This window comes from Aspergillus caelatus (assembly GCF_009193585.1).
Source record: "Aspergillus caelatus strain CBS 763.97 unplaced genomic scaffold BDV27scaffold_237, whole genome shotgun sequence".
Lineage (NCBI taxonomy): Eukaryota > Fungi > Ascomycota > Eurotiomycetes > Eurotiales > Aspergillaceae > Aspergillus > Aspergillus caelatus.
This window is the reverse complement of record NW_022475500.1, coordinates 1-17,918: the sequence shown is the minus strand read 5'-3', so window position 1 is coordinate 17,918 and position 17,918 is coordinate 1. Positions and strand designations below refer to the sequence as shown.

At 50.2% G+C, this 17,918-nt stretch overlaps 5 protein-coding genes across 5 annotated transcripts; 3 read left to right on the top strand and 2 right to left on the bottom strand.

The window, feature by feature from the left end:
* Positions 1-2,771: 2,771 nt before the first annotated feature.
* BDV27DRAFT_168230 (ankyrin repeat domain-containing protein) lies at positions 2,772-3,828 on the bottom strand (the record flags this gene model as incomplete). Its single annotated transcript, XM_032074713.1, has 2 exons — positions 2,772-3,700; positions 3,753-3,828. 2 exons carry the CDS (start codon positions 3,826-3,828, stop codon positions 2,772-2,774), a joined length of 1,005 nt encoding a protein of 334 aa, XP_031923008.1.
* A 1,755-nt stretch (positions 3,829-5,583) lies between these two features.
* On the top strand, positions 5,584-6,701 carry BDV27DRAFT_168228 (uncharacterized protein; the record flags this gene model as incomplete). Its single annotated transcript, XM_032074712.1, has 2 exons — positions 5,584-5,861; positions 5,962-6,701. 2 exons carry the CDS (start codon positions 5,584-5,586, stop codon positions 6,578-6,580), a joined length of 897 nt encoding a protein of 298 aa, XP_031923007.1. The 3' UTR covers positions 6,581-6,701.
* A 437-nt stretch (positions 6,702-7,138) lies between these two features.
* BDV27DRAFT_162147 (uncharacterized protein) lies at positions 7,139-10,204 on the bottom strand (the record flags this gene model as incomplete). Its single annotated transcript, XM_032073341.1, has 1 exon — positions 7,139-10,204. The coding sequence occupies one exon, from the start codon at positions 10,202-10,204 to the stop codon at positions 7,139-7,141; it is 3,066 nt and encodes a 1,021-aa protein (XP_031923006.1).
* A 606-nt stretch (positions 10,205-10,810) lies between these two features.
* Positions 10,811-14,812, top strand: BDV27DRAFT_168227 (cytochrome P450; the record flags this gene model as incomplete). The annotated part of the gene is made up of 5 exons (XM_032074711.1): positions 10,811-10,972; positions 11,034-11,134; positions 11,280-12,456; positions 13,075-13,674; positions 13,727-14,812. The coding sequence occupies 5 exons, from the start codon at positions 10,811-10,813 to the stop codon at positions 14,810-14,812; spliced, it is 3,126 nt and encodes a 1,041-aa protein (XP_031923005.1).
* Positions 14,813-15,421: 609 nt separating this feature from the next.
* BDV27DRAFT_149134 (MCT family MFS transporter) lies at positions 15,422-16,923 on the top strand (the record flags this gene model as incomplete). The annotated part of the gene is made up of 4 exons (XM_032071005.1): positions 15,422-15,626; positions 15,688-15,794; positions 15,857-16,031; positions 16,082-16,923. 4 exons carry the CDS (start codon positions 15,422-15,424, stop codon positions 16,921-16,923), a joined length of 1,329 nt encoding a protein of 442 aa, XP_031923004.1.
* Between the last annotated feature and the right edge of the window lie 995 nt (positions 16,924-17,918).

Genomic DNA, 17,918 nt, shown 5'->3' with positions numbered 1-17,918 from the left:
AATTATAAGGGAAGGCTAGGAAGATCAGGACGACGCGAGGCAACATAGCCACCTCACACAGCCCCCATCAAGCCGAATCATAAACCGTAAGTCCCCTCAATGAATATGAAGAATGGAAATTGTCCTTCTGTCCACCATGGGCCGTCACTCGTAAAATGCGAATCGCTTTTATTAAATCGCTCTCTAAGAGCTGCTCCGTTTATTCAGTCCCCCACACATCACTGGACAATAGGACAGCCGAGAAATCACTACCGTCCCAACCTACTGAGACAAGTGAGATTGAAAAAACCAAAGATCAGCCACAGAGCCTGCTATTAGCAAAACTGCCCATCGAGATACGTCGAAGAATCTATGAGCTTGCTTTCAGTAAGAAGACCATTCACTTGATACGGCATGACGTGTCCAGCCAGATCCGTTGCTCTTGTCCGGACAGAAAGTGCAACACCCCGGAGCGGTGCAGTAACGGTGACAATTTCCAATGTTATGCGTGTACGGTACATGTGCCGAGCGGGTCAAGACGTAGGGATCGACTGCCACCGTGGAAAAAGTCCAATCTTCTTGTGGTATGCCGGCAGATGTGAGTCAGGCCTTAGGACTGTGACACAAATGTGGTCAATTTTCCTTTGTAAACATTATTCATTATTGTCCCTAACGCCGATATACACGTGCCAGCTATGCCGAGGCAATCACCCTCCTTGCATCTATCAACACCATCAACATCATAGCACATCATAAAGACGACCTTCTTATTTTGACTGAGTTGCGGGGAATGTTATCATCTGTTCAGTATCATGCCATAAGATCGATCGAGCTTTGCTACCACATAGCCAATCATGTAACAACTTTTGATGACTTTCAGCATCCCCTGTGGTTCACGCGATGGGTGGATATGTGCGCTACTCTCCAAAGTATCAAAGGGCTTCAGGACCTGTACCTATGGATAAACAACGAATATAGCTACAACAGACGCAAGGACATGACATCAGAGCAGGAGCACCACATCTTGGAGCCACTCGGGGAGTTGGAAAGGCTGATTAATGTCCAGGCCGAGATTTCGTGGCCCGCAACCAATTCTGCACGCGACATTTTGGAAAGGACGCCGCTCAATGTGACGCGGAGACTCGGGTTCATTTGTCCGTGTGAGATAGTAGACGCAAAGGCCTGTGTGAGCAGGGACACCCATAGCCACACAGCAGAGGATAGCTCCTCCAGGATGCCAGCCGAGGATGACCGTCAGAGAAAGAGCAGGGTCATGCGACAGGCAAAGCAAAGAAAGAGTCGGATTTGGTGGCGAATTGCTTGCTGCTAGAATATATCCGCAGATGGCTCTTTTATGTACCTGAGCTCTTGCATGCCCATAAAATCAGATACCAGGCACTAGCTGCCCGAGCAATGGTCACCTCTCAGAGTATTTAGAACGCGCACGGGATATCGTTTTACTTTTCACTTAAGCACACTGTTATTCAAATCCAGCGGCCCGTATTTCCTTTTCCAAATCCCCGCAATAGTCGGTAATACCACGGTGGTGCTCATGATTTGGAAAATCTCAGTCAGTGTTTCTTAGACATGGCGAATCATTCCAGTGTATCATTTCTCAGGTCGATCAATGGCTCTCTTGAATTATGTAGAGTCAAGGTTCGTCGCATGGGGCTCAATGATTATTTGTCATAAACAGAATCATAGACCAATATGTTGGGCGCAGAGGAAAGATGCCCTTCAAGTTGTCCTCCCACTAGATGACATTCAACAATTACCATCGACAAAACCGTGAGACAATCTGAAAGAGAGAAGAAGTTTGTGGGTTTCTGTGCCATGTTGCATTTGCTACGAGACGTCAGAGACATGATATCTTAAGCAGGTAGGGCTGCAATATGTGGTTGAAGACATTATATTACGTAGTTGACGGTGCATGATTTTCTAATACCTCATTTTTCGTTATTGTTAAACAAAAACGATAATCATTTGGTGCTCCTCTGCTATATATTTTGCGGATCTCGGCAGCATCGGACAGATCTAACGACGGACGGACGCAATGCGAGATGCGAATGGCGGGCTGCCACAAAATTGTGATAGAGGTGTACAGAATATCAGCTACAATATCTTAATAGATAGATGTGTTGGGCCTTTGATCGTCCTAAGGTATAGTCCAGATGAAACTACTTTAAGTCGGATGAATTGAACGGGAATCCTTGCCGATCTTCTGCGGCGTTGCCGTGGGAGCTTCTGGTATGTAAATGCCAAGTAACAACTACCTAAGGGGCAGGTAAAGGACTGATACGACAATATCTAGTGGGGCCTACATCACCCGAACCAATGTATTTGCTGCTAATAGTGGGGTTTTAGCAGAGAAACTGTCGCTGCCTAAGCTAAGTGTGGCGTATATCAGATAAGATAGTCGGCGCCTCGGAGGGACTTCAACCACCGAGCCTTGGCGGTACAAAAGGAATCCTGCAAGGACCTAAGTTGGGGAAGCATAATGTTCTAGACCCGAGACTAAGCCAATGGGTCTTCTGGGGGACAGCAATCAAATAAAATCAGTCCGTTGTGACACTAGGGATATATTTAACCTGGGCCAAGCATGGAGTTGGAGTACTGAACATGGGTTGGAATCCCCCTCAGTGGGCTGGCTTTGGAGAGTATTCGTCATCAGCAAGAGGTAAAGGAAAGGCAAACAAGAGGGAAAAGGCATAACAAAACGATTTTATTCGTTTCCACTAAGTTCTGGGAGACGAGTGCGTGTATCATGTGACTGGTAGCCCTGCAGTGGTCATTCAAGAATAATCTAACGCTGATGTGGGACGATGAACAAGCTGTTCGGCCTCAAGCAGCGCTTGTACACAACTTTCATTGCCCGTATGGACGGCGTGGTGAAGGGGAAGCCAGCCCGCTGCATTGGTGAGAGTGGGATCGGCCCCCCGCTGGAGCAGCTCGGCCACCATCGTGTAATTTCCATTCATCACTCCAACATGGAGAGCCGTAGCCCCTTCGCTGTTGATCGCATTGGGGTCCGCTCCATAGCTCAGTAGAAGACGCATCACCGAAAAGTTGCCCTGCGAGACTGCCATATGTAGCGGCGTGGTCCATCGTGGGTGTCCCCGTGGCGGAAATGGCGTGCTGCAATGTGGTGGGACTTGGCTTAATGGAAGAGCTTCTGAACTAGTTTGTTCACCAACTGTGGACGAGGTCAATGTGTAGGCTTCATGGGCCGAAGTATCAGACATAGTCTCTAGGTTTGGAGCTCGAGGGATATTCGTCTCCTGCGGAATGGAATTATCACCCTCACCGCACGGCATATTACTTTCATCCAGGCGCACCGCGAGCGATGCTGAATTGAAGAAAGACTGCAAGGAAGTAGGTTCTGTTAAATCATTGTACGTCCTCTGACCGGCACACGTCGAACTTGACAGTGGACCAGCGGAGGATGATGGTGAGACAGACGAGGAGTATGTCGGGAATGAGATCTCAGCGAGTGGACTTTGGCCTCCTGGCCGTAGTAGGCTTTTCAAAGACGCATCGTATGGCGACATGTTTGTGTCAGAAATCGAGGTCTCGAACGATAATGCGTCAGTTGACTTGAGGCTCTGGTGAGAATTTAGTGTGGCTGTACGGTCTCTCGATGAGTAAGGTGACGTTTGTCTGGAAGAGACTGGACTGGGAGTGTCGAGGCCCAGATCTCTCAACCGCCGTCTCACATTATCTCCTGGTTGAGGTTAGATGGGCGTTATGGAAGCAATTCGACGGTTGGCACATACGGTGACGTCTCTGTGCAATTCGGTTTTGCTCCCGGCGTTTTTTGAGGGCTAATATCTCTTCGTGAGGCGCACCCATGTTGGCTACAGCTGTGAACAAGGAGAGATCCGTGTCTGCTCTTCTCGGTGACTGTTGTAGGAGACATCCGGGATTATATAGATCAAGGCACCACCAAATCAGCAGCTGCAGCGCAGTTAACGGCAGGCGCCGAGAAAGGATTTCTTACACATTTCTAAAAGGAAAACACTGGCTGCCAAGCCTCAGTAAGAAAATATTACTGAAGGTAATATGATACTCCTGAAGAAACTTAACATAAAGGGAGTGGTAGTCCCGTTTTTTCCCTCCAATATGGCAATAGATCCCCAACAGGAGAGGGCCAAAAAGTACAATGGGAAGGTGAAAAGTACGGGCTGCAGAAAATTCGAAGGGACTTCAGCGGACCAATTGAATGTAGCTCGACAGCCACAGGAAGGCCGCCCTCGTATCATGACCTTGGCTCAGTGGCACCTCGTATTAAGCTGCAGCTCTTCAACGGGATGTCTCACGGAGCCTTTCCGGGAGGAACCGCTCCCCTCTGCTTGTTCACTGCTTAGCCAAGGTATCAAATAGCCTTGTCAAAACTGCAATGGTGCTTGTGTTAAGGTGTCAGACTAAGGCATTGGCTGAGTAGCTTTCCATGGGAAATGGAAACGCAGGGCAGCACCAGGTCAACACTTAACATATATAGATAGCGTGACTGTAGCGCCATACGTGTTTATCCCCTCGGTGCACCTTTGCCTCCGATACTAGAACCCCTGCCCGCGCAGATGTATGAAGAACATCTCTGGTTCGGGGGTGGAGCACAAACCTCAGAGAGTACTTCGCCAATGTCCCCACTGACTACCTCGGACTCCGTTCAAGCACGCCCTTCCGACAGCCGAGACAAACCGAAGGCCCAGACTTACTGCCATCTTGCTTCCCTGAGCAGGGTAGAAGATTTTTGAAAGTGCGACGCATGGTCTTTGAAAAATACACAATCAATGCAGCACATGTTCAGCTTGATATAGAAACTACAGGGCTTACACTCGGACGTTTATTATGTTGCTCAATCAAGTTAAGAAAGCAAATTCCTCTGTTTGATACAGAACATGCTATGAATTGTCATGGAGAACGTCATCTCCGGGGTGGAGAGGGCCTCGTACTTGACGGCGTGGTCGAACAGACATCCGTTTGAGCCGATCACCGTCCCTACACAAGCAATAGCCATTGACGCCATGGACCACGCCAAGAAGACTTATCTGATGATCGACCTCCTGCACGTCATACCTCCGTGCCCTTGCAACACAATCCACAGTCGAGAGTATCGTCTGACGCCACCGATGATCAAGCATGAATATGAATTCTGAGACGAATGATAAGGCCATTCGGAGGTATATCTTGCTCTGGGCCAATTGCTCAGCGACGTCGGAGCGACGATCAGTGCCTCATCATCCTGAAGTTGGATAGGCCATCTCGTATTCCTGCATCTGATCCTTGAACGTTACATCTACAAAGCAACTGGCAACAAGCTCGGTGTCTCGGTGTAGAACACGGTCGCCATCAGTCGTAATAGCATGACCAAACTATCGGCTTGCAAGTTCCCCCTGATTTGGGTTGTCAGAGGTCTGCACCCTTGACTGCAGCAATCATTCAAAAGGGTCGCAGTGGTATCATTAACGAAAGACAGCGTGCGAACAAGACGGTTCATCTGTTATCACTGCCATTTTACAGCCTTTGGCCGCGAAATTGTGTCGACTGCATGTCGATCCTAAACACTGAAATTATTTTCCCCGAGTTTACAGGCCCGTTGAAGCTATGCGCTCCCATCAGGAAATTCAGACTTCCTTAAACTATTGGCCCGCCCAAGGCCCTGTGCAAAGGGAGCTGATACTGGGCACGGTTGGTGCATATCGCCGACCCATTGATAGTCGACCCGTGTCGATCCAGGATGTGCGTGGCCAAGAGGGAATGTTCGCCCTGGACATCCATGGTTTTCAGTTCATCAAGCATGTCAGCCAGCATGTCGCGTCCTTTGATGAAGCTTCCGTGAAGAAGCATATGTACCCCGAAGCAGAGACTATTCTGAAGAACATGTAAGCATGGCCTTCTTGTCGTTGTTCATTGCCACTTCCCCATTTCATGTTCAGCGTTGGCTATATGACCACAAGACTCCAACTCACGTCGCACGTAAAGCACCGGTGCGACCCGTGCGCACGTGTTTTCGCACATCGCTCGCACTGCTCCCTACGAAAAGGTAGAAGCAATGGCTGACTCGGCCGACCCGGATACGAAAGCGACAAGTGTGATGGTACCCGCGCGGCATGTCCATGTGGATCAGTCGGAGTCCGGGGCTTTCGAAGTCCTTAAGGACAATGTGACGGCTCTCGAAGCAGAGCGGTTGTTGAAGACTCGATGGGCCATCGTCAATATATGGCGCCCGCTGAAGGTGGTTCCCCGGGACCCGTTGGCTGTATCGGATGCCCGTTCCTTCCATGATGAGGATCTCCTTGAAATCTATGGACGGGTTCCTGGCAAGCACGAAAAGAAAGACTATGATGCGGCGACAAAGGGCCGTGGTTTCGGTATGCTCTATGGCAAGTATGCACCCGGCCAGAAATGGTATTACATGTCGGATATGAAGCCTGATGAAGTGCTCTTGATCAAATGTTACGATTCGAGAAAGGATGGCCAGACAGCTAGAAGAACACCTCATACAGCCTTCGTGGACCCAAGAACACGGGATGTGAAAGAAGCCCGCGAGAGCGTGGAATTGAGATGTCTAGTCTTCTTTGAAGACCAGCCGCTAGCCTGATGGAAAATGGCCTCCCGCGCTGTGGTGACGAAGATCAAGTGGCTGAAGGATGGCTGATGGTACTTCAATCACTTCCCATTTGTGAGGTCGCAACTTAATGGCACAGTGCCCTATTTTTCCTTTTTGATGAAGGCAGGTGGAAGGAATATCATTACAATTTCTCGCGGTCGCTTTTATATGGCATTGTATTGTGCCATTTTCGTTTCATAAATGTACGGATAGGCAGCCAAAGGAACATTGCAACGCCAGTAATAGATAACGCCCCGCTGAAGTCTGAGGCGTTTATATATACTCCCACTTGTTACTGTAATGGAGACCTTCCTTTTCTCATCTAAGCTGCCATGGACTAGGCCGCTAGACGGCAGAGGCTTTCGAACGTATATGACCGGATAGCCTTCACCTACCTTCCCAATCCTCTCTCCTTCACTAGCTAGTGGATATTGTGACATGAGTCATTCTCTAAATGTGCGATTCTTCTTCTCCAAATAGAGTATATTTAATCTAGAAAAAGACAACTATCACTACAGTTGATCATAACATGTACTCTATCGGAGGATACTAGTTCCTTGAAGGCACCAGTCCACGAGCGACCCAGTCCTCAGCATGTCGACGTAGATCGTCCAGCCCAATGCCAGATTTTAGCTTCCCACAATCTGCTAGCGCCTGTCTGGTATTTGTCACGTCGTAAGTGGCCATATCTTCGTAAAGCTCCCATCGCGTCAGATGCTTCCGAACTGGCTCCTGCAGCACTGGTAACATAGGCAACAATGGGTTGGTAAGCAGGTCCTTGTCCTTCGAGAGGATCTCTAACCAATCTTTGTACTCCACAGGTTTCAGGTCATACCCTAGGTCCTTCAGCATGTCCCATGAGGTTTCAATGTCCGTGTCTTCCTCGGGCGTTTGTGGCACCAGGTGGAAAGTCCGCCCGAAGTTGGTGGGGTTAGAGGTGATATGTAGCAGAGCGGTCGTGATAAAATCAACAGGAATCATGATCTTGCTTTGGTTCGGGAGAATGGGACGATACCCCAACTTGATAGAGCCGATAAACACCCGACACATGAAGTCATCACAGTTCCCCTGGCCGCGAAGACTGTCACCCATGATAAAGCCCGGCCGGAATACAATCGCCGGAAATCCCTTTGCGATCATGGAGTGAATCAATTGCTCCGAGACCCACTTGCTCTGTGTGTAGCCGATATCATAGGGCAGCCAACCCTGGAACTCACCGAGGTCGACGTCCTCTAGGATTTTGTCTGCGCCTGTGAAGTGCGACACTGGGCCTGTGACGGCAGCCGTCGATGTATAATGAAGGGCCTTGGTGCGTCCAGTTGTCGCAAGCTTGATGCAGTTCAAAGTTCCATAAACATTAGTGTTACGATGCTTCTCGTACGGCTGGACGTAGTTCACATGTGCGCCGATGTGAAAGATAACGCTACTCCAAAGGGCTAGGTCATGGAATTCAGCCTCGGACAGTCCGAACAGATCCTTGCCCAGATCTCCCGCAATAGCTGTAACCTTGTCCAGATTATGCTTCCATCCCAGCCCGTATTTGTCCAGGGCTCCGAGAAGTCGTGCCCGGGCGGAATGCACGTCCGAAGCACGAACCAGGCACTGGACGCTTTTGACATCCGGGCGGTCGATCAACTCACGCAGGAGGTACGTTCCAAGAAATCCGGTTGCTCCGGTCAAGAACACCCTACCTTCCGAGGGGCTTCGCCAATCGGGAGCTTCTTTGGACAGAACAGGGATGTCCTTCGCTAACTGAGAGTCGGCGATGAAGATGCCGAGTCGGGAGTGGTCGACTTTGCTTCTAGCATGACCAGCATCAATCACGCTGGCGAGGCCAAGAAGGGTGGGACAGTCGTAGATTTGCTGCATGGTCAACGTCAGGCCGAAGCGCCGACGCACGTGGACCAGCAGCGCCGCGGCCTGTAGTGAGCTCCCTCCCAGATGAAAGAAATTGCTGTCGTTGTCAATATTGCTAATGCCGAGCACTGATGTCCACAATGTGCGTAACCAGGTTATACTGTCTCCGGCATCTTTGGTGTTGGAGGATATAAGGACCTGCTGTTCGGCCATCTTCGTTTCTTCCATGTGCTTGTTCATGACCGCCACACGGTCGATCTTACCATGGACAGTCAAGGGTAGCGAGGTGACAGCCTCCAGCCGGGGCATCATGTATGCTGGTAGCCGCCGCCGCAGATACTCGTCCAGCTGCTCTAGAGAGAATTTACCATGATTCTTGGGTATTACAAAGGCCACAATATACGTCTCTTTTCCCGGACGATGGACGGGCAACACAACTGCACCCTGAACCATCTCGCTCTTCAGGAGTGCCCCCTCGATCTCCGCTGGCTCGATGCGGAATCCACGGATCTTGACCATGTTATCCGCACGAGCTACAAACTCAATGGCGCCCGTGTCAAGCATGCGAACTAGATCCCCGGATCGGTAGATGCGAACGTGTGACCCGTCCTTCGATAAATGGGATACTTCTACGAAGCTCTTCGCATTTGCCTCTGGGCGCCCCAGGTAGCCGCGGGCAACTGCGTCGCCACCGATATAGAGTTCACCGACAATCCCTGGCTTGACAGGCTGGAGGTTATCATCCAGGATGTATACAGTGGTATTGTCCAATGGCTTCCCGATAGGGGTCTGGCCCCGGCGAACTTCCTCTAAAGTGGTGAGGTGGTACGTTGTGATAATCGTGCACTCGGTTGGACCGTAGGCATGGACAAGCTTCTTCGGTGGACCATTCTCCAATATCACTTGCATGACACTAGGATTCGCCGCCTCACCGCCAGTGAGCACATAATCAAGATCCTCAAACGCATTAGGAATAGCGGACACGACATGGTTCAACAGAGCAGTGGTGACCAAAATGGAGGTGATGCGGTATTTGCGCATGCTGTCATGAAGGGCGACTGGATCAATCACGACGTTCTTTGGAAGGAGAACAATAGCGGCTCCTCGAGCAAGAGTGGTCCATATCTCAAACAGGGCGGCATCAAAACTGGGCGCGGAAATTTGAGCGACTCGATCCGTGCTTTTGAACTCAACACATTGCGTGTTGAAGGCCATTCGCGTGATCCCCTTCGACATGATCTCCACCGGTTTGGGCAGGCCTGTTGTCCCGGAGGTGTGCAGGATATGAGTCCGATGATCGCGACCGGTGTCGACCGCGGCGACCCTGTCATCATGGTATCCATTCTGGTGCACGTTGGCGTACCTGGAATCCACTAGCATGGTCTGGAACTCCGCAAAGCGAGCCTTCTCGCTCTGGACAGTGAGGACAATGCGCGTTTTCAAGGCACGTAGAAGGTCATTGATGCGCTGGTCGGGGAATGACAGATCCATGGGTACACAAGATCCTCCCAAGCGCAGCACAGCCGCTTGGGCTACGACATGTGCAATACCCATCGGCACGAGAATGCCAATTGGCTCCTCCTTTTCAATGTTCTCCCGAGCTAGAATTGAGGCCAGATGATTGATACGGGTGTCGAGCTCTCGATATGTCATTGATTGGTCTCCATCCACTACTGCAGTAGCATTGGGAGTAGTGCAAACATGATGCCGGTAGCATGCCTCAAGGCCAAGTGACGAGATGTTCGAAAAGGTCGACATTGTGAACACAGGTTGTTGGAGAGCAGAATCAAACAGAAGATACGATCAGGTCGAATGATTGTGATGGACTTCGCTACACACCATTTCTTGGGCTTCTGACCTGAATATATACTCATTACATCTTTACTCTGGCCTCATCTGTCTAGTATTCCTGAATTGCTTTCCTTTCCTCCACCAACGTCTCGGCCACCCTCAACATTCGTTCTCCGCCAAATCCTGCTGTGGGTCCTCAGCCCTATCCTTCGGACACTGTTCGAGCCAATCTCATTACTCCCTTGGCAAGCTAGCAACCAGGATTCAGTGTCTAAGGATCTCGCATTCTGTAACTTTATTTAGGGGTCACGTCATGTCATGTCATGTCATGTCAGCAAGTCTATTTTCAGAGGAGATTTGCTCAGGCTAGGCAGCCATATGCGCCAATACCACTACAATCCATAACCACCCAATCATGCCCTATCCCAGCTCTACATTCATTTGGATATCCATATGATGCTACTATATAGACTCAGGGGACCACGAATTGTCGGCTTGCGTCTATTGCACCTCATGAGGTAAGGGAGATATCACTATAACGAGGTCCTATATTGTACTCCAACCATGTTGACCATGCCAAACTTGGGCTTTCACTTCCTGGATGGGTTCACAGGGCCGGGAATCTTATACCTGTTTCTCTTTGGTGTCTTCGCTGTGGCCAGTCTCTGCATCGCAACACTGCTCTTCCCCACATCCTTAACCGCTACTTCTAGAGTGATCTCTTGGGTCTTCAACGTATGTAACACCACCCTGTGCCTACTCTACAGATGGCTCAACTGATACGGCTGAGGCATAGATCTATTTGCAGTTAAAGAATCCGATTCAGCATACTGAGACCGGTCGGACCATTCCAGGGCCATCTTACGTGTGGCCAAATGGACAAGGCGACGTAGAGAAGTACGTACAGGGGAGAACTAGGAGTGAAGAGTGGCAAAGGAAATATGGCAACGTCTACCGCATTTGGGCGGGAATGACCCCTGAAGTGTTCGTATACCTTTGTGCTATCCGGTTCGAAATGACAATTCGACTGACAGACAGCTAGGGTATTGACAAGACCCGACCAACTTCATGGCATCTTTAAAGATTCAGACAAACATACGAAAGCCACGAACAGTGATTCTGGCTACTTCATGAGCCGTATCCTAGGGCAGTGCTTGGGGCTCATGGCAGGTCAGCGCTGGAAGCTCTTGAAGGGGATCGCCGCACCCCCCTTCATGCACCCAACAGCTGTCAGATCCATTGGTCGAATTCAAGAGCATGTTCAAGCTCATTTCCATGATCTCGAGATAAATGGAAATCTCAGCGAAGGCCGGGTACACCCGGTTCAAGACCTGAAGATGCTTCCGTTTTTTATCGTGGCGGAGGCAAACTATGGCTCCCTTACGCCAGGCATGAAATCCGAACTCGATGCCCTCGCACCAGCCCGGGAAAATCTCATGAAATTCGTTCTTTTCGGTGGCCTCGCCCGGTTTAATTTCTCTCGCTTCTTCCCCACAAAAGCCAACCGTCAGTTGCAACAATTTCGCTCTCAGTGGCGGGCGTTCAATCGCGCCGCATACGAGCGTGCCCGGGAGAAACACCCGTCGGCGATGGTCGTTCAAATGTACGACGCCGTCCATAAGGGTATGCTCACGGAGGAACAGGTAGCACAAACGATGGACGAGACTCTGTACGCCAACCTCGACGTGACAACCGGCGGTCTTTCCTGGAATCTAGTCTTCTTGGCTGCCAACCCGGCCTGCCAAGCACGGCTGCACGAAGAAATATCCACCCTGACAGCTGCCGAGGAAGAAGGTTATATCTCTCGTAATGGAACATTTCTTGCAGCATGTGTGTTAGAGTCCTCCCGGCTCCGTCCAGCTCTGCCGTTTACCATCCCACAATCTGCCCCGACGGAGCGAGTGGTCGATGGCTATCGCATCCCTGCTGGAACCAATTATGTAGTCGATACATGGGGATTGAACGTGCGAAATGATTTCTGGGCACCCGATAATGACACATATCGACCGGAGAGGTTCCTAACCAGCTCTAACACAGATCTACGGTACCACTTCTGGCGGTTTGGATTTGGCCCTCGCCAATGTATTGGACGCTACACTGCGGACGTGGTCATACGGGCCATCCTCCTGTATTTGGTGAAGCATTATGAGTTGCAGTTGCTGGAGGAAGGGAATTGGGCGCAGGACCCTGAATGTTGGGTTACGCATCCAGATTTACAGGTGAAATGTGTCAGACGGACATGAGGAGTATGGCGATTCTTCAATATATCTCTTTTATTCCATATGTAAAGTCTGTAGACTACTAGTGAGACAGAAAATATATCTTGCCACCGTGAATGGAATCATGACTGGGATTGAGGATGAGATTTCGATTTCAGCGTAGGGTGGCATCGATCAAGGAGTTCCCATTATGTAATTTATAGCCAGAAAGTGCCCTTGGATGATGCTACACTGCAGGTCAATCTATCCTTCTCGTATCTGATAACCCTAAAGCCGGTGTTCCTGCACGTCGGTGCCTTGGCATTCCCGAGCCACCGAGCACGATCACTACTACGTTCACCAACTTTCCGTTACCCCCAGCGGTATCTCCCATTTTTTACATACTTTACCCACAAGAATATGGAGCGATCATGCACCCAGTGTCATCAACGCAAAGTCCGCTGTAGCAAAACGCTACCGTGCACGGCTTGCGTGCGGCTCGGCGCTTCGTGTCGCTACCCCACCACCGACGCCAACCCTCATCGGCCTCGGAGGGTCCAGAAAGTCACCATCACCGATCGGATTGCGCAGCTGGAACGGAGTGTGGCAGTTTTGGCAAACAGTGCTGGTCCCCTACAGGGCTCTGACAATCCGAATGCCCGAGTTACGTCCGCGTCCTTACTGCCCGAACCAGCGCAGTCTCCCAATCGCCCACAGGAGCTTCTTGTTCCGGATGGTGCCTCCACTCGCTACATCAATGAGACATTCCTGTCACAAATCCTGGACAAGGAAAAGGCGCTGTACAAGGTTATAGGTACCCCACATGATACAGATGAAATCACCACAGGTTTGCGACCGGAAGGCCTTCTGGCAAGTTCCAGACACCCTGCGAATTCGAGTAACGAGTTGGACCTTTCGCGCTGGCAGTCCGCACAGCTATGGCAGATATATCGCAACAATGTGGACCCCGTAGTCAAGATCCTTCATCTACCAACAGTGGAGCCGCTGGTATATTCGACCATGAATGGCGAAGGATCGGACGACTGTAGGGCTCTGCTGTTTGCCATTTACTTTGCTGCCGTGACCAGCCTGTCGGAGGTTGACGCGGCGAATCTCCTTGGTCGCGATAGGCGATCCTGCTTACTGGATTTCCAAGCCCGCATTGAAAAGGTTCTGATTGATGCGGCCTGTCTGGATACGCCATCCATGTTGTCCTTGCAGGCCCTGGCCATCTACATCGTGAGGTTCGCCTTTCCCATCACTGCGCGATCGTGCTGACTTCTGTTACGAGACTTGTCTCCGTGCACACCGGACAAGTCGATCTGGGTGGATCATCAATGGGGTCCTCATCCGTGCTGCCCAGTCCATAGGTCTCCACCGTGACGGGACACATTTCAACCTCTCGCCTTTTGACGCCGAAGTCCGCCGGCGCCTCTGGTGGCAGATTCTAGTGCTGGACTATCGGGCTGCCGAGGATCACGGTCTCGCGGTACATGGCTTTGGCGGCCGATCGGATACTCATCTTCCCCTGCACGTCAACGACAGTGATCTATCGCCCGAGCTTCGAATCCTACCGGGGCCACGCGGGAGATGGACTGAAATGAGCCTCTTCCTCCTCACATCGGAAATTGCTATCGCATTCCAAAAGGTATACCACAGTACTGTGGGCCACACAGACAGTGTCCAGCGTCTCCAAACTGTGCAGGAACTGACAAGCTACCTCCAAACTACATATCTGTGCCATTGCGATACGAACATTCCTATCCAGAAGGCTGCCTGGCTGTCCACGCGCTCTCTCCTTTCTAAGTTTGAGTTTTTCGTTTACCAACTGGGCCTTAATAATGAACAATCGCAGGAGGAAGTTTCCTCTACAGCAGAGCAAACACTGATATCAGCATGTTCCTGCTTGGAGCAAAGTATGGAGCTCCAGACAGACGACCTTCTACGTGGGTACCGCTGGTTATTCGCGAGCTACAATCAGTTCCACTGCTTGATGTATGTTCTATGGCACTTGTGCGCGCAGCCCACTGGGCCTCACGTTGTCCGTGTATGGAATGTTGTCGATCTCGTCTTCAATATAACTGAGAGTGACCCAACCCGACCTAATCCAGGACCGACGTGGAAGGTGCTACAGCACTTACGGGAAAAGGCAGGACAACGGAGAGGGAGCGCCACGGTGCCTTCGCCGACACAGGCTCATGGCCCGTCTGACGAACGTGTCCTGGAGTCACGGACGGCTGAACAGCATTCGCGGCAGAGCTTGGACGGTGCAGCAGATGGATTCGGGGATCTCTTGGCTCCTCCTCTAGACCCAAGTTCGTTGACAGAGTGGATTAATCTTTCGGAGAATTTGGGCATGTATCGCTTTGAGCCATAGATTGAATATGTCTCTAATTGTTGGTTACAATGACAATCTCACTGAGTTCATACTTTGGTCTATTTTTTGCATTTGAAGTAGCAGGACACGACATCAATACCCTTACCAACATGCCGTACGGGGATATTTCTATTGATGTAGGGCAAGTATACATATAGCAGCTGCCACGTCCTCGAGATTAAGCATCCGTAGAGTGGTCGACAGAGAAATTGCAAGAATCGTCTACCCCGGGATGAGCTTCTACCCTCCCGACTTCATGGGTAAACCATCGGTAGTACTATTGCAACCTATTCCACGATGGCACAAATATGACGACACATAGGTGACGTACGTAGGAGGTCCTATTGTCCCTGATGCACAGTGGGCCAGCCGTAGACGAACCCTCCTGAAGCTCGCCACTTGGACTCTCGAAGCGTCGGGTCGATGTCCCTCTGTCACCGAGCCGAGCTGAACGCCAAGGAATCCCGAAGCCGAGATGACTTCAATGCCATGACCACGATAAACAATGCGCCAAAAAAAGGTCATCCCTATATATTTACTTATATGACTGGAGTATCATGAATGAGCATATCATCCATCCATCTGGTTAACACACATTGCCCAACTAACATGAATCCAAGCCGCTCCGATTCCCAAGATCACGAAGCCCTTCCGCCACGGGGTGATGAGGGGGGCATATCAACATCGCTGGATAGGGAGAAATCTTTGTCGCCTGGAGACCAGCCCGATGCACCTCCTGATGGGGGGTTGACTGCGTGGTTAGTGGTGGTAGGTGCGTGGTGCACATCATTCTGCAGCTTTGGATGGGTCAATAGTGAGTGTCTACCAACGGTCATGAAATATCTTAGAAGGCAAGCAGGCTAACCGTATACCAGGTGTCGGGATATTCCAGAATTATTATGAATCTCACCTGCTGAAGCAGCTCTCTTCCAGCACCATCTCCTGGATTCCATCCTTGCAAATCTTCTTTATGTTTGCTATGGTATGTCACCACGTCATGAAGCCGTGTAGGTTTTGTAGACTCCATATTTACCGATCACCCAGGGCCCCATTGTTGGGAAGCTGTACGACACATTTGGTGCTCGATACCTGATTATTGGAGGGACATTTTTCCATGTCTTCGGTCTAATGATGGCGTCAATATCCAACCAATACTACCAACTCTTGCTGTCCCAAGGAATCTGCAGCGCAATCGGTGCGGCCGCTATATTTCAACCAGGTAATATCCTTTCCCGTGTGTCGATTCTCTGTGAAAACTAACCGAAGTAGCCCTAAGCGCCGTAAGCGCCTGGTTCAATCGCAAAAGGGGCATCGCTTTTGCTACTCTCTCGACAGGCTCCAGCGTGGGTGGGGTGATATTCCCCATCATGGTCGACCGCCTCATAGCCAAAGTTGGCTTTGGCTGGAGCATGCGAATTTCCGCGTTCATGATCTTGTTCCTGCTCGGTATCGCCATCTTCACTGTCAAGGCACGGCGTCCTGCACAGCCAGGGCCAAAACCTTCCGGTGTGCAGTTGCTCCAACCATTCAAGGAGCCCGTGTTTATCATTACCCTCCTGGGATACATGCTACTTACGTACGGCGTCTTTATCCCGATCAACTATATCATCGTCCAGGCGGTCGCAAGCGGTATGAGTGCAGATCTCGCGTCATACTTGGTTCCCATGTTGAACGCGGCCAGCCTCTTTGGCCGCCTCGGAGCTGGATTCATGTCCGATCGGTACGGGAGATACAACATCTTCATAGTGATGTGTATCGTTGCCGGCGTGCTAGTACTCGCTCTTTGGATTCCTGCTACCTCCAATGCGCCTATCATTATATTTGCAACCCTCTTTGGGTTTGCATCTGGAGCGTATGTTAGTCTTTCGCCCGCGCTGATCGCTCAGATCTCACCGTTAAAAGAGGTTGGATATCGCACTGGTTTGCTATTCTTGTTTGCATCGGTGGGTGGGCTGACGACAAGTCCAATTGCTGGAGCTATCCTGCAACACGCTGGTGGAGACTATACTCATATGAAGATCTTCTCGGGTGTGATGCTCCTCGGAGGCACGGCATTTATCATGACCGCGCGGTTAGTGGGGACAGGTCTGAAATTGGTGGTGAAATATTAGATTGGCCTCGAACTGTGAATGAGGCTTTTAACATTCAAATGAACCGTCTGGCTTAAACTGTATCCTGGCCCACTTTTTCTGCTGGAAAAGCTTCCTTCCTACAGCAGTTCCAGGCGGTTCCCCCACACTGACAAGTTCCTGTGCTCAGTCTTCTCTGTTTTTGGCGCTTTGTGTTAATAGACAACTTGGTCATCCAACCTCCATACCATAATCCCATGTTCGCACTGAAATGCTATAGCTACATACAAAAGAGCACATACAGGCACGGATAATGTTGTGATACGGTTGCCGAAAGGTATACGAGGACAGGGATGGGTGAATTAAACGTGTCATATCGACGGGCGTGGGGTTATTTGGGGCCATGCGATATAGAAGCCACCTAATATCTATCACACTGCTATTCGACAGTCCTCATCCACGAACATCCTCCCACATGGTACAAGTCGTGCAATCTCTTTGCGATCAGAACTCCGTGGTGCAGCCTAAGAGCGTGGCCTAACTCGCGACAAGAGTCCGTATCCAGAGTAAAATCGCCGGTTTGACCGGTACTAAGTTTGGAGATATCATAAATCTCGATCGACTGATTGAAAAGGGGTAAAATGCAAAGTTTCTTCAGGTGCATCCTGCCAAATGGATAGTTTCAAGCCCTTGCCGCTCAACTCGAAGCTTGTAGGAATTTACAGAGTAACGCGGCCCAAGCAAATATCGTCATGCGGATCCCCTTGCTCGCGTGGCGAAGAAGGATCAACCGTTTCCACAAAACTAACTTCTTAGAATGAAGAATCTTTGCAATTTGACCAACATCTATCAATAGCCAAACTACTCGAGTGACATACTTTGTCGACAGAGTGGACTAATAATCTCTGGAGACCTTCGTACGATTTGTTTTTCTACAATAAAAAGGAGAAAAGAAAAGAAAAAGAAAAAGAAAAAGAAAAAGAAAAAAGAAAAAAAAAAAAAGAGGGAAAAAAAGAACAAAAGAACAATAAGACACT